Source organism: Cottoperca gobio, chromosome 4, assembly GCF_900634415.1.
Source record: "Cottoperca gobio chromosome 4, fCotGob3.1, whole genome shotgun sequence".
NCBI lineage: Eukaryota > Metazoa > Chordata > Actinopteri > Perciformes > Bovichtidae > Cottoperca > Cottoperca gobio.
In genome coordinates this window covers 24,011,032-24,024,791 of record NC_041358.1, presented here as the reverse complement: position 1 = coordinate 24,024,791, position 13,760 = coordinate 24,011,032, and the positions used below count along the sequence as shown (strand labels likewise).

The window sequence follows — 13,760 nt, the reverse complement described above, 5'->3', positions numbered from 1 at the left end:
GCTGAGAACAAAACACTGTGGGCTGATATCCTGTGGATGTTCAGTTCCTGCTGGCCTGTGGAGAGCTTCTTTTTGTGTGCACTATTTATTATTTATATACGTACCTCTATTGTGATACGTTGCCGGGGCAACCTTTTGCACAAAATGCTCCTGCTCACACGTACACCGGGAGGGGAAACATATTTCCACTGCAGTCGCCAAGTCTGCACACACACACACTCACACACACACTTACACGCAAACCTCCCACAAAAATGCACACCTCCCACTCAGTACTGCACCACCCCCCCCCCCATCCTCCTCCTCCTCCAGTCACGACAACACAGGCTAGATTAAGGGACACTAACAGGCAAGATCTCTCCACCACTTTGCACATTCTGTCGCCTCTTCTGTCTTTCAATCCATTATTCGAAGTCTTTCACTCACAACTTTCTACCTGCAATGTCAGATCAAGGTCACCTCATCTTTCTGAATCTTGTCGGGACAGGCAGACACACGGGGAGCGACACAGCACGAGCTGGTTGTTGCTAATGTGCCACAGTGTCCATATAATAACTTAAGCTCCTGATTGGAGGCAGTAAGAGATTACAGGCTTCTTTTATTGTACATTACAGGGAGCGGTGTGGACATTATGTAGTGGCACTTAATGTAACATAACCGGTGGTCTTTAAACCCAAAACAAACAGAGATATCAGTGTTCGGGCTTATCTGCAAGTGTTTCTATGAGTCTCGGAGAAACAAACTGTTTTACAGTATTCTGATTTGAAACATCCAACTGCTCTTTATTCATAGATTCGACAAACTCAAGTGAAAACATTTACACGATGATGAACCCCATCGGCCCTGGTGGAAATAGACCTAATGTAAGTCATATCATTTTGAACTACAGTTAATACATTTCACCCAAGATGTATTAGTATGTTTATGTCCAATCTAACCAAGCATGGACAGAGCAAGATTAATTACCTTTTGTAATTTATTTCTTTAGTTCCCAATGGGGCCGGGTCCTGATGGTCCCATGGGTGGAATGGGTGCTATGGAGCAGCATCATATGAACGGATCACTAGGTGAGTAGCCAAAGATAGTGCTCAGTGTTTGCAGCATATACATGGTAAAAGCTCCTGAGTATATTCAGTGAAACCTGTTACTCTCTATGAACAAAGGCCTTGAGAAGTGAGACTCTGCCCTCTTATGGCTGGTAGAGGAAGTGCCCTCCCTCCTCCTGATATTGATCACAGCTAAAACAGATTAGTGGGGCAGTGAGTAGGCCAATTGATCCCGTGGATGGGTGAGACATGATCAGTGAAGCCAGTGAGTTGGTGCTCATCTGTATCTGAAACAAATAGCTTAATTAAAGGCCATTACCTGTGAGAGGGCAGGTTGTTCCTACTTGCTCTGGACATCCTGAACTCATGTTGAATTAGTAGCTAAGGATCAGTTGCCAGTTACCTCATAATGATTCAGGTGTCTCCTTTTTTCCATTTCTGATCACAGGCTCTGGTGACATGGACGGGTTGCCAAAGGTAAGCCTGACTGCCTCTCTGTCTACATATATGTCTGTGTGTAAGACTTCTGTATTCTCACTGTTTTCTTTTCACCTGCGTTGTAGAATTCTCCCAACAACATGGCAGGCATGAACAATCCTCCCGGCACTCCGCGGGACGACGGCGAGATGGCAGGCAACTTTTTAAACCCATTCCAAAGTGAAAGTGTGAGTATCCCTTGCTTTAGATTACGGTCATATCTGCACAAATCGCCACTGGTATCTTGATCAAACAGCAGGATCACATTTAGATTTGGCTTGTCACAAAGAAATGTTAACGTATTTAATATGATTGTGATTGCTCCATCTGGTCAGAGACTCAATTATGGGGTACACAATTTAAACGCTGTGTGCTAATTGTTTCATAAAAATGGACTTTGGCTTATCAAAAATAATAGCCAGACTGTCTGATTCTATAAACTAAAAAACATGGCTGACCGAGCAACCACATCAAACCACTCATCAACAGTTATGAGGACATTTTACCTAGAATATGTAGCAATGAGTAGAAAACAAAAATGTCAGCACAGTGCAGACACAGGACAGAGCTGAGATGCTTCTCAAGCCGTTCGTCTACTTATCAGTCAGGTTTAGGATAGTTTCCTAGTGTCACTGCGGTGCATCTGCAAGAGCCTTCTCATCGCTCGCTACCACAAGACAATTATGAGCCATGTTTTCCTCTTTTGTTTCGTCATTTGGTGCCACTGGTCAGCAGGCGTCGCTGATTGTTACCGTGCGAAGATGAGTTAGCCTGAGAGTCGTTACACTAATCTCAAAGCAAAATGAGGGACTTCCCTCACACTACAGACCGGCCTCAAATAGGAAACAGGAAACTGGGCCCTGCTGGCTACATCAAACATTATCAGTCCTTTTATGTTGTGCTCAGTTTTTTTTCCAGCTCTACCCAACACACACACACACACAAACACACAGCATGCACACACACACACAAGCATGGGAAAGAACCACATCATATGCTTTCTCTGATGCATGGAGAGATTGTCATATAGTGATTAATGTGACACTGACAACTACATCGTGCTACAGTATCTTCACTGTGTTCTGAAATTCCCTAACATTTTCTCCTTGGGCTGCTCTGCTTGCTGCTGGTTTAATGACGTAGAGAGGGTTATGTGTAATGTGTGCTGCAAGAGGCTGGTGTTCTGGACATGGCATTTAGTTTACTTAGTTGTATTGCTTTCTTGAACTGGCTAGTTTAATAAGTTTAATATAGTTTTGGCTTATCTTTTCTCCCCTCCCTCTCTTTTCTCTCTTTACAGTATTCACCCAACATGACGATGAGTGTGTGATTTTTTTTATTTTATCTTTTATTTTATTTTATTTCTTTTTCATCTTCCCTTATCCCAATCTCCCTCTCCCATCCACCCTGGTGCGTCTTGCATTACCTCTCCTCTCTCCCTTCCTACCTCCTCCTCCTCCTCCTCCTCCTCGTGGATGGTGTGCTGTGCCACACAGCCCCTGGGGATGCACCTGGAAAGCAGGACTCCCCTCAAGGCCCCCCATCCCAATGCCTGTAAAATGGGTTTAAGAACATGAAAAGGCCTCCAAGCAACAGGAAGGGTCTCTTCTCCGCTTCTTCTTCGCCTGCCGGGCCTCGACACGGGCCCTAGGACATTAAGAGCCCGAATCTGCTCCAAGCCTGTCTCTCCCAAAACCCAAAACCTGCCCTCATGGGTGGCATTCAAGCCCAAAACAAGATGCCCCGCTGCATCTACCACCACTCCAATACTTCACGCTGATCATAACTTATGAGGGCACACAGTTGTTGACTGACAGGGGTCGAAAACCCTCACTCAAAAACTCCTGTGTCAGGAATGATTAAAAAAAATAAAAAAAAGACGAAAAAAAGAAGATGAACTGATAAAGTTATTCTAGGGCAAGAATGGTTTTCTTTAAATGTTTGTATTTTTTGTTGTTGATGGTAATATTATTGTTATAATTTTCATAATTGATATTATTCTACTAATGTAGTTATGATTTCCTGTAAAGGGCACATTTTATCTCAGCAGCAGCATCAACAATGACAGAATAAGCACACACTCGAAAAATGCACAATGATTTCCTGTTTACATGATTTTAGGTTATTCGATGTTTGTCTTGTTTTTTTTTTTTTTTTGTTACAGTCGATCTCACTTCACATACCTCTCCTTTCAACTTCTTCTGAACGTGTAGCTCGAGTCTTTGCCATCTAAATGTTTGTAGCACCATTTGCATAAACGTTGATTGACGGGATAATGTTCACCTCACAAACTAGTCTGTGGCGTCTCGGCTAAAACTACCCATACAGTTAAAACAGAGGCTTTCTCACAGCACTGCTGTTCTCTGGTACAAAGTGTCCGCTGATGCACCTGAATGATCATCTAGCTATCTTGTCTTAATAAGCCCCCACCCCCCCTTCTCACAGTTTGTACTGCATGGAAATGGCTCTGAGGTGCCAGTTCTCATTCAGTAATAGACAAAGCCAGAGAGCATCTCTTCTACGGATGTGGTCTTGTCTGTAAATACAACATATTTAGCTTGTATCGTGGTCGTTTTATTATTTGTTATTTACAAGTTGTCTGTGAATCTTCAAACGTGTTTCCTTCCTCTCCATCACTTTGTTCGATTTCAACCTCACCGTGGACTCCAAGTGGCACTGTGTTCCTCCCAGGATTCATTCTGGTCTCTCGCCAATGTCTCTCTTTTTTTTGGACTGGGAGATGTTGTGGGACCTCAGACACACTCATGAAGCCTGCTTTCTTGCTTGGAGTTTGGGGTGAACTCACAGATCCTGTATGATCCACTTTCTTGACCCAGACAAGACGGGCGCAGAGTGATGCACCTTGGGGTTAACGGACCATGCAGCCACATCGGTCTGAAGAAGAGGAACAATAATGGGACACTTTTGTAGTGGATATATTTCCATTTTTGTGGATTGTTTTCAGCAGATTGTTTTTATTTTTAATGTATTCAACTGAGAAAAATGAAAGCCCATAGAATCTGCACACAAAGAAAAGCATAGTTACATATTACGCTATTTAATTTGTTGTTTTTTCTGTATGTTATGTACTCTTGGCCTGATCAACTCTCTGTTTCAAAGGGAAACATTATCTCTCATGACATCACACTGCAGCACTTAACGTCATTGCTGTGTTCAAACCAACAATAACTAAACAACCATTGTAGCCTCTATGGGTGATGGTGACGTACTTATCAATTTTCTGATATCAATGTGAACAGATTGTACCCAGAGTTCAACAAGAACATCTCCAGGATTTGGCTATCGGTGGCCTGGGAAACACTCTCCAGTGTTCCTTCAATGTAGTCACACACACACACCTGCCCTTCTTTCCTCCAACCCCACCCCTCTCCCCCCAAAACGTCTCCCCCTCCCTTCTCTTTAATTTCCTTTTTTGTAAATACTGTATAATGCATTTTGATATCATTGACATGTTTTGATATGTCAGTCACTACCAATGAATACAGCTGAAAGTAAATTATAAATAAAACTGTCCATGTTTTTCATAGAGAAAGGATGCGCTGACTATTTGGCTCATGTGGCTAAATTTCCATAAAAATGTATAGAATACAGTAACACAATAAATGCAGACTGTATGCTAAAGACTTGTATGGTGGGGAGGATAGGACAGAGAGAGGACAGGACAGAGAGAAGCAAACAAGCTGTGGCGTCCTCACTCTGCCCTTGTCTCCTTATGTTTCAGTTAAATGTTACTATTGGCTTTGAATAATCATTTGAATCGTTTTTCCAAAGGGCATCTTCTCACAAAAAAAACATGTGACCTCTTAATGCAGTTTTTAATATGAAGGATTTTTATCAATTTAAGAAAACTTTTAAAAAGGTAAAAGTACTTAAGAGAACCTCATTTTAAATTAAGACTAGATCAAAAAGTAACTGTGTCCTTTGCTATTCCTGTTATAGCGTTGTATAGATCGAAGCTCTCTCACTGATCCTCTCTCAGTCCTCTGTGTATATCGATCGTTGGCCATCTCTGTACTTCTATTGTGATGTATAATACTGTACCATTAGGAAGAATTGCTGGTCGGGTGGGGTGGTCATGTTGAGTCGGGGAGGGGTGGGGGATTCAAGGGAATGGGATATAAATGATTCTCCTGTACCGTTCATGGTCCTTTCTGATGACACGGCAGTATTCAATATGAAGCAGTCTGTCTCTTGGGTTTGCTTTGTATTTTCATGGTAGGATAGTTCAGAATCTTGTCTTAGGGACTTAGGTGTCTTGTGTAGGTAATAAAGATGTTCTTTGTATGTTTCTTTATATTGTAAAGTTTCTTTAGACTGAAAGAAAAACAGATAATTTGCTTATCAAAAAAGAAACAATGCATCAATAATAAATGTCATTTGATTTTTCCTTGTTGTTTGAATCTCTTCCTCTGAGCTCTCTTTTAGCTTTCAGCCGTTATCTTATGCAGCACACAACAATACGTTTTATACAAAAGAGGAAAGCCTCTTTTATTAAACTATATTCATCTTTGAAAAACACCCTTTTCAAAATGTGGAAAGTTAAATGACATGGTATGTTATTGTCTATTAGCTAGGATGACTCAAATTACTTTTCAAATCCATTCTGCTCTCTTATTTAAAAAGTAAATATTTTCTTTATTTTACCTGTTTAGTTTTGGGTTAAAACACTCAATTCTGCCACACATTTTGAATTTTCACACCGCTCCATATAAGCAAGAAACCAGAGAATTATTAACTATCATTATTAATAATTTGGCTATTGTTATGTGCTTTAAAATGACCTAGATACATTGTACTATTTCTCGAGAATCGGCAGCCGATATAGTCACTACCAGGCAAATACATTGTGTATGTTATGCTTTAGATAGAAGGTGAACACACTTTTCGTTATAAACTGTACCTGCAGTGCTCAGGATGCCTACCTGTGAGGTCAAACATTAATATGCATGAAAAGCTCCAATAGAAGTACAGGAGCTCAAGGTTAACAGGAAGCAGCCTGTTGGGATGAGCTCAAGACCGCGACGAAGTCAGTTTGATGTTGTATATTCAACGACACATAGGGGTCCCATTGGTCTCGTGTACACCAACATCAAACTGACTTCATCACTGGAGATTGTGCAGGACCAAAACAAGCCTCTGCAGAGATAGTGTTTGAAGGTAAAGTAACGTTAATTTGGATAAACGGGTTTATCACATATGACGCTGTGACTGGCTACCTCTATCTAAAGTCGATGTAAGCAGTGGTTCATTGCAAGACAAGATAAGAAAAGTCTAAATGTCTACTACTAACATTAGCTTGCGAGTTACAGCTAATGCTAGTTTGCTATTGTCAACTTCCCCGGCTAACGTCTGTTAGCATCCTGCTAGCAGCTTGAAGAGGTACCGATAGGATAACTTGTCAGAAACTTCTGTAAACGTGTGGCTAGCTTGGCTACTGTTAATCAAAATATAACGTCACTGTTGTAGCAAAACAGTTAAGAGGTTAGTTGAATTGTAATCGTGTTGTAACTGTGTTAGTTAATTGTTTATAACACGGTACTCAGTCCTGGTTGGTTTAGGATGGCTGTTGTTAGCTTGGTGTTAAGCTCAATGGTGTATTATTATAGCAGCGGATGAATATTAAAACATTACACTTGAATAGGTTTTTTAGGACGAAGAAGTTTTTTCTAAGTTGTTAACCCTCTTTCTCTTTAGTATTCTAGAAATGACTGAAAAAGAGGAGACTATGGACGCCTCTGACAGCCATGACAGTGCGCCATCAGTGAAGAAGAATGCACGAGCCTCGTTGCTGGACAGCGGGGAGGACTTTGAGGTTTTAGATGAAGAAGACATTGACGATGAACCCCCTCCTCTGGAAGATGCCGGGGGTGGGAAGGGGGAAAACACAGATGAGTCTGAAAAGAAAAATGCAGACACAGATTCAGACCCTCCAGGTCCAGTGGAGGAATGGCTGGATGTATTAGGTATGTAGCAAAAGCCTCATGGGGGTAACAGGTCGGATTGTAGCTGGATATATGTATATAGAAGGTGTTATAGTAGTTTATAAGTTAATTTGAATGACCAGTCCCCCCATCTGTAACACAGAGCCCAAGGAGGTGTTGTGATTTTCTTTAGCGAGGCTTCTGATTTGTAGTTGGCCACAGTCACTGGACAGTGATCAATGCTGAAAATGACTGTGCTTGTCTACAGGTAGTGGCCAGCTGAAGAAAAAAGTCCTGGAGTCAGGGGAAGGGCGAGACAGCCGGCCACAGAAAGGACAGAATGTAAAGATTAATCTTAAAACATGCCTGAAGGACGGGACACTTGTAGAGGAGCAGCCTGGCCTCCCTTTCACCCTCGGAGATGGAGATGTCATCCAGGTAACATTTGACAATCTGCTATACTTTTCAAATGGGAAAGACAACATAGAGTGATTTCACAATGTCACAACAGGTTATCTGTTGTGTGTGTGTGTGTGTGTGTGTGTGTGTGTGTGTGTGTGTGTGTGTGTGTGTGTGTGTGTGTGTGTGTGTGTGTGTATATATATCAGTATCTTACTGCAATAAGATTGTCCTTTCAGGCTCTGGATCTTACCGTCCAACTCATGGAAATGGGAGAGAAGGCCCTCATCCAGGCTGATGCAAAATACACATATGGTGCTCGGGGGAGGTAGGAACCTGCTTTAATCTAACTCTGCTAAAGGCTGTATGAACTGTACAGTCATACTTAAGCTGCTATTAATTCACAAACTAATGGAAGTTCCCTTTCTTTAATTTGAACAAACTTTTTTGCTTTTCTACAAGCTCAGTTTTGGGATGTTCTGAATCTTTCTGTTACCCTTTCGTCAGGACATGTGATGGTGGAAATGTCCTTGTGTTTTATCTAGTGATTATCTTATTTCCTGAACTTGAACGTGTTTCTTCATCTTTCCAGTGTTGAACCCGAGGTTCCCCCAAACGCTGAGCTGTCCTTCGAAGTGGAACTGCTGGAAGCTACTGATGCCCCCGACCTGGAGCTGCTGCCCCCTCCAGAAAAGATCGCCCTGGCCAGCAATAAGAGAGAGAGAGGCAACGTTCATTATCAGCGTGGGGACTATGCTTTTGCAGTGAATTCGTACAGCATTGCCCTGCAGATAACAGAGTCTAGTTCTAAAGGTGAGATGCAGTTCCAGGGAGTCGGGTTTTCTGTCACCCGGGAATGAGTGTAGGGGGTATCTAACAGGTGGGGGAGTATTGTACTCAAGAGTTGATGCTTACTTTGATCATGCATTTTTGGACGTTTTCAATTTACCCCAAAAACAAGAGGGGCCTTTTCCTCAAAAATAGTGTAGTCCACCTTAGATGGTGATAGGCAGGGAATATATTTAACGTATGTTCATTCATTTTATTGATGCACTGATTGACATAATACTCTTTTTTAACTCTTTGTTTATGTTGTGGTTACTTTTGCTGCAGTTGACATTAGTCCTGAGGAGGAGAACGAGCTGATGGATGTCAGAGTGAAGTGCTTAAACAACATGGCTGCTTCTCAGCTGAAACTGGACCACTATGATGCAGCACTTAAATCTTGTGTCTCTGCACTGGAACAACAGCCAGACAACATAAAAGCACTTTTCCGCATGGGCAAGGTAAGTGTCGCTCTTCTTCTTTCACTGTCTCTAATAGTCTGTGATAGATTGTCTTCTTAAACGTATGTGTTTTTAATTCAAGGTACTAGCCTTGCAAGGGGAATACACAGAAGCCATTCAATGTTTGAGGAAGGCGCTGAAGCTGGAACCAAGCAACAAGGTACTTTTGGCCTCTTCGTATAATTGTTTTGGTCAAACAAAGCTTTTAATGTGGAGAAATTGCAGTTTATTCTTATGACCCATAGATGGCACCACTGGATGAAATATCAAATCACTTAGTTTGTTGTGCAAGGTCAGGTGGACTGCTGATTCCTCATTTCAGAGGATCTGTTTTCATGTTGTGGCTGTAAATAGGTTTGCCCTGCACCCCAGCCATATCTAATACCTCGCTACTGTTCCTGTTCTGCTGCCTATACAGTCGGATATATGTGGTTCTTTGGCCAAACAAGGCCATTTGACAGAACTCGGCTCAGTGCGTGGGCTTCTTGGATTCGCTGTGAGCTGCAGCATCATGGTACTCATGCCCAGAATCCCCCACTTGAGTCCTACACCAATCTGTCAAACGGCACATGGCCTGGCCACCACTTAAGCTCTCCATCCAGCACACGCAGTGTAAATATAATGTATGTATGTACATTTTGCAATAGTACATCTTAGGTGGATTGCTGTTTTAATGGGCCTGTATGTAGTCGGGAAATCTTCAAATAATAAGATGCATGTTGATTGTTTACAAGTTTGGGCCTTTTGCATATGTGTCAACACATCGCTGTCAACTCTGTATGTTTGAATGATGTCTCTGTGTCAATACATCATTTTAAACTGGTGCGAGATTAGCTTTTTTTTTTTAACATTAATGAAAAGACTCCCTAAATAACCTCATGTTCCAACAGAACGAACAGTGGGTGTGCTTCAGTGACAATACCAAAATGTTCCCATTATAATCAATGAGGCGGTCTTAAACAGCAGCAGCAGGCGTCAGCGATGGGAAGACGTTCTATCTCTCTTCTCTTCAAGCTTTGACCGACACGCTGTCTGCATTTTTTTTTTTACCCTGGTGTCAGCCATTCATGCCCTCAATCTTCAACTCAAATTGACGAGAGAAGATTTATTTGTCTGTGGTTTGTTTACTTTCTGACATGACACGCAGGCCTGACAGATCCAGTTTAGACAGCCTCAGATGCTGTGAGGACAGGATGTTATATGTTTGTTTACCCTTTTTAATCCTTGCCCTTGGGACGAGTCAGTGTTGTCATTTTTGCCATTTTGGTGGGTTGCACAATAGTGGTGCCAACTGTTCAAACAGTGTGCTGTAAATGTATCTGCGTAGCGTTAGATGGGATAGATAGGGCTGAACAATTGATCGGAATTTTATCAAAATCGCAATAAGGACTAGTGTATTATCCAAACCGCAAGAGGCACAATATGTGTCAAAATATCATTCTGATTTAAGTACTGCGGTCCATTCGACAGACTTCTTTGTTTGGTACACATCATTATAATATATTTTTCATTAAAAATGAGAATAATAATAATAATAATGCAAAAATGATTACTCCCTCCAATAACGTGAATTATCTCACAATTGCAATATCAGTGAAAATGATCGCAATTAGATATTTTTTCAGAATAATTCGGCCCTAGATGGGAACAGTAAAATAGTCGGGGTAGAGACTTGTCCAGAGACTCACACTGACAATTTTCTTTAAAAGTAGACTCCTCAAATATTATTATTAAGTGAACATTTCTGTTAAATTGATGCAATGACGCTCCATCAGTCTGCAGCACATTTACAAAGCATAAACATTGATGTGTTGTTTTAGTCACTCGCCAGCTTTAATAGCAGTGAAGTGACTCAGATCTGAGACAATGTTGTAATAATAATTGACCCCATATCCTGAAATTGTGTGTACATTTGGGCTAAATGGCAGGCTATGTTTGTGATGCAAGTCTGACTTCTTGTAAGACAACAAAGAACAGCACCAATATTATTTCTAAAATGTATTTCATCCATCATGTCATGTCATTTTTCATTCTTTCCAGACCACTTGTGTGTGTTGACGTATGAGTATTGTCATCCTCACGCATTCCCATTAACAAGGAAATCAGTCTTTTATCAGTCGTTATACAGCAGCAGGACTTTGTTGGCCTCGTGTTTGGATAGCTGGGTTTGTAGAGTAGAGGGAGGTTTGGATGTTGAACTCGAGCCTGCGACCCCAATTTGTCTTGTCTCTTCTGTATAGACTATCCACGCAGAGCTCTCCAAGCTGGTGAAGAAGAACTCTGAGCAGAGAGGAGCAGAGCAGGCCATGTACAAGAAGATGCTGGGTAACCCCGCTAGTTGTAGCAGCAGCAGCAGTAGCAGCAGCAGCTCACAGAAACACCGGGCCAAGTCTTCATGGGTGAGAGTCATTCCCTTGGAAAACAAATCTGTTTAAGTGTTAAACGTTTTGAATTACTGTCCATCATCACATGTTTCTCATGCGTTTACATTAGTTCTTTTAAATTGATATGTATGTAATTATCAAGGGAACCTTTGTGTGGTTAAAAAAAACAAAACAGGGAGCGTCAGTTATGTATTAATATTTTAGATCAGATTATTATTTTTGCTTTAAGCTTTTGACTGTCATGATATAATTCAACCTTCTTCACATCCCCTTTTTGTGCTCTTTTATTTCCCCAGGGTCTCAGCTGGAAATGGCTGTTCGGGGCCACTGCAGTTGCCATTGGCGGTGTAGCATTATCCGTTGTCATAGCTGCTAGAAATTGAACCAAGCCTGTGATAAGTCTGACCAAGCCCCTGCAATGTGAGCCTCACAGAAGCACATCTGGCAGTGCCTTCTGACCTTTGGTCTAGGGGGGTGGAAATGTCAGTCGGTCGGTCGGTCGCTTCTTCACTGTCACTCTTTTCTCTGCTATGTTTGAGAACGATGTGGCGAATAATAAAACATCAATATTTACATATGGGAACTGTATTTTCAACCTTATAAATGTGTAGGTTTATGCATATCTGTCACGTTACCAGACACTGTTTTCTTTTGCTGCCACTGTTCATGCCTTTGGTAGTTGGAAATAGCTTATTTGATCATCGAAATATAAAATACTTTACTCTAGATTCAGATAGGAGCTATTTAAGAATATTTTCCCATTTAAGAATAGCTATTGTGATATAGTCCTTTGTTATGCTATAGTTTTAAAGTGTCAGATTGTGCAGTTAAATTAATATTTACTATCCAAGAGAGTGATTTCACTTGGTTTTAACTATGGTACAATGTTTAATCCTGACTGATGTTAATGCAGATGTTATAATATTTGAGCTCCACAGGTTTCACTTCCTTGCTTTGGACTACACATACACTAAGTGAACAGAATAGAAACTGTACTGTACAATGCAATGCAACGCAACGCAACAGTCAATATCTGTTGAGAATGTTGCTGAAGTTGTTTGTGTGTTGACTCAGTTCTATGGCGCGTATTGAGGCTGGAGTTTGTTGTGATATTATACAGCAATGTGTTCCTTAAATTATATCCACCTCATTAACATATATGGAGCAAATATATTAGAAACAAATACAATACAACAACCTGCAGCCTCACAAAGTACCATATACTTGAATCAATGCCTCTCTGACACTGTCAACAGCAACAAACTAATATAATAACTTAAATCAACATCATGGCTTGGAAGATTCTATATTCTTGGTCAGAGCTTAAGTAGGTGTGCTGTACTTTCTTTATATTTCTTGTTAATAGAGGTGCAGTTATTACCTTTAAAACAAGGACGGAGAATGATACATACATGTAGTGTTTCTCAGTGATGTGGCTATGATTAATGCTGAATGAAGAGTTTATTTTTATTATTCCTTTTCAATCGATTATACCTCAATTTTTGATGATTAAGACCAAATGTTAAAGAATGACCATTCGTGTACAATGTTGGAGGTATTTTTTTTTGTCCTCTAGTTTTTTTTGCCTGTGAAGTTGTCTTTAAATTATGTTGCTTTAGGTGTTTATTCCACTGTTCTTCGATCATTACTTTCTTACACATAGAGTTAATGTGACACCAATGAATCTGTGGCTTCTTCAGTGTAGATTGCAGGCCTACAGAGCCAAAAGTTGCATAAACTCTTTAACGGTTGGTGGCAAATGAAGTGGTCGTGAAAGTTCCTGGCATTCCCTGTATTTGTTAATTTTATATTCATCACAATAAAATGTGTCTGTTATCAAACTATAGTTTCCTTTTTGTGTTATATGACAATATCTGCCTGTGTAAACATCAGTGACAATGTATCCAGTGGGTATTCAGTTATAAACTGATTTCATGTAGTGTCCACGCTGATTGGCACCAGATAGACACATCTCCAATTCATGCAGTCTTATTTGTACAGAACCAATCAACTATTTTTTATTTATTTTTCAAGACAAGGCAACAGTATTTTTAATTTCTCATTATTAGTTTACAGCTGGACATTCTCAAATTTTCTAGATATTCCCAAACTGGTGTTTTTTCTTCTTCATCTTCTTCAGACATTGACGTTTCGCTGACGCAATCAGGTGACCTATCGTTTCCCACTTCCTACGCATCACTGATGTGCATTGCCCATTCTTAAATG

General features: G+C 40.8%; 2 protein-coding genes across 6 annotated transcripts in view; both read left to right on the top strand.

Moving 5' to 3' along the window:
• ssbp4 (single stranded DNA binding protein 4) overlaps positions 1-5,931 on the top strand; it is an 82,460-nt gene extending 76,529 nt beyond the window's left edge. The window contains exons 13-17 of one of the 2 annotated variants that reach the window (XM_029429743.1): positions 793-863; positions 989-1,067; positions 1,495-1,523; positions 1,610-1,711; positions 3,020-5,931. In XM_029429743.1, the coding sequence (XP_029285603.1) occupies positions 793-863; positions 989-1,067; positions 1,495-1,523; positions 1,610-1,711; positions 3,020-3,100 (362 nt within the window). In that variant the 3' untranslated portion in view covers positions 3,101-5,931. Of the gene's footprint in view, positions 1-792; positions 864-988; positions 1,068-1,494; positions 1,524-1,609; positions 1,712-2,823 lie in introns of both variants that reach the window. The other variant, XM_029429744.1, reaches the window with a different exon arrangement.
• Positions 5,932-6,557: 626 nt separating this feature from the next.
• fkbp8 (FKBP prolyl isomerase 8) lies at positions 6,558-13,380 on the top strand. 4 transcript variants are annotated; one of them, XM_029430470.1, is made up of 9 exons: positions 6,558-6,701; positions 7,239-7,507; positions 7,734-7,903; positions 8,104-8,192; positions 8,457-8,677; positions 8,978-9,150; positions 9,233-9,310; positions 11,391-11,549; positions 11,831-13,380. In XM_029430470.1, exons 2-9 carry the CDS (start codon positions 7,249-7,251, stop codon positions 11,915-11,917), a joined length of 1,236 nt encoding a protein of 411 aa, XP_029286330.1. In that variant the 5' UTR covers positions 6,558-6,701; positions 7,239-7,248; the 3' UTR covers positions 11,918-13,380. The 4 variants fall into 4 exon arrangements, with proteins under 4 accessions (XP_029286330.1, XP_029286331.1, XP_029286332.1 ...); XM_029430471.1 differs by having other exon boundaries at positions 6,693-6,777; XM_029430472.1 differs by lacking the exon at positions 6,558-6,701 and adding an exon at positions 6,788-6,923.
• Positions 13,381-13,760: the final 380 nt, after the last annotated feature.

Excerpts from the sequence above, each read along its gene's own strand:
- fkbp8 (XM_029430470.1), top strand. The coding sequence starts at position 7,249 with ATGACTGAAAAAGAGGAGACTATGGACGCCTCTGACAGCCATGACAGT. Across the intron at positions 8,193-8,456 it reads ACATATGGTGCTCGGGGGAG|TGTTGAACCCGAGGTTCCCC; the intron begins GTAGGAACCTGC and ends TCATCTTTCCAG. Across the intron at positions 9,311-11,390 it reads AGCTGGAACCAAGCAACAAG|ACTATCCACGCAGAGCTCTC; the intron begins GTACTTTTGGCC and ends TCTTCTGTATAG.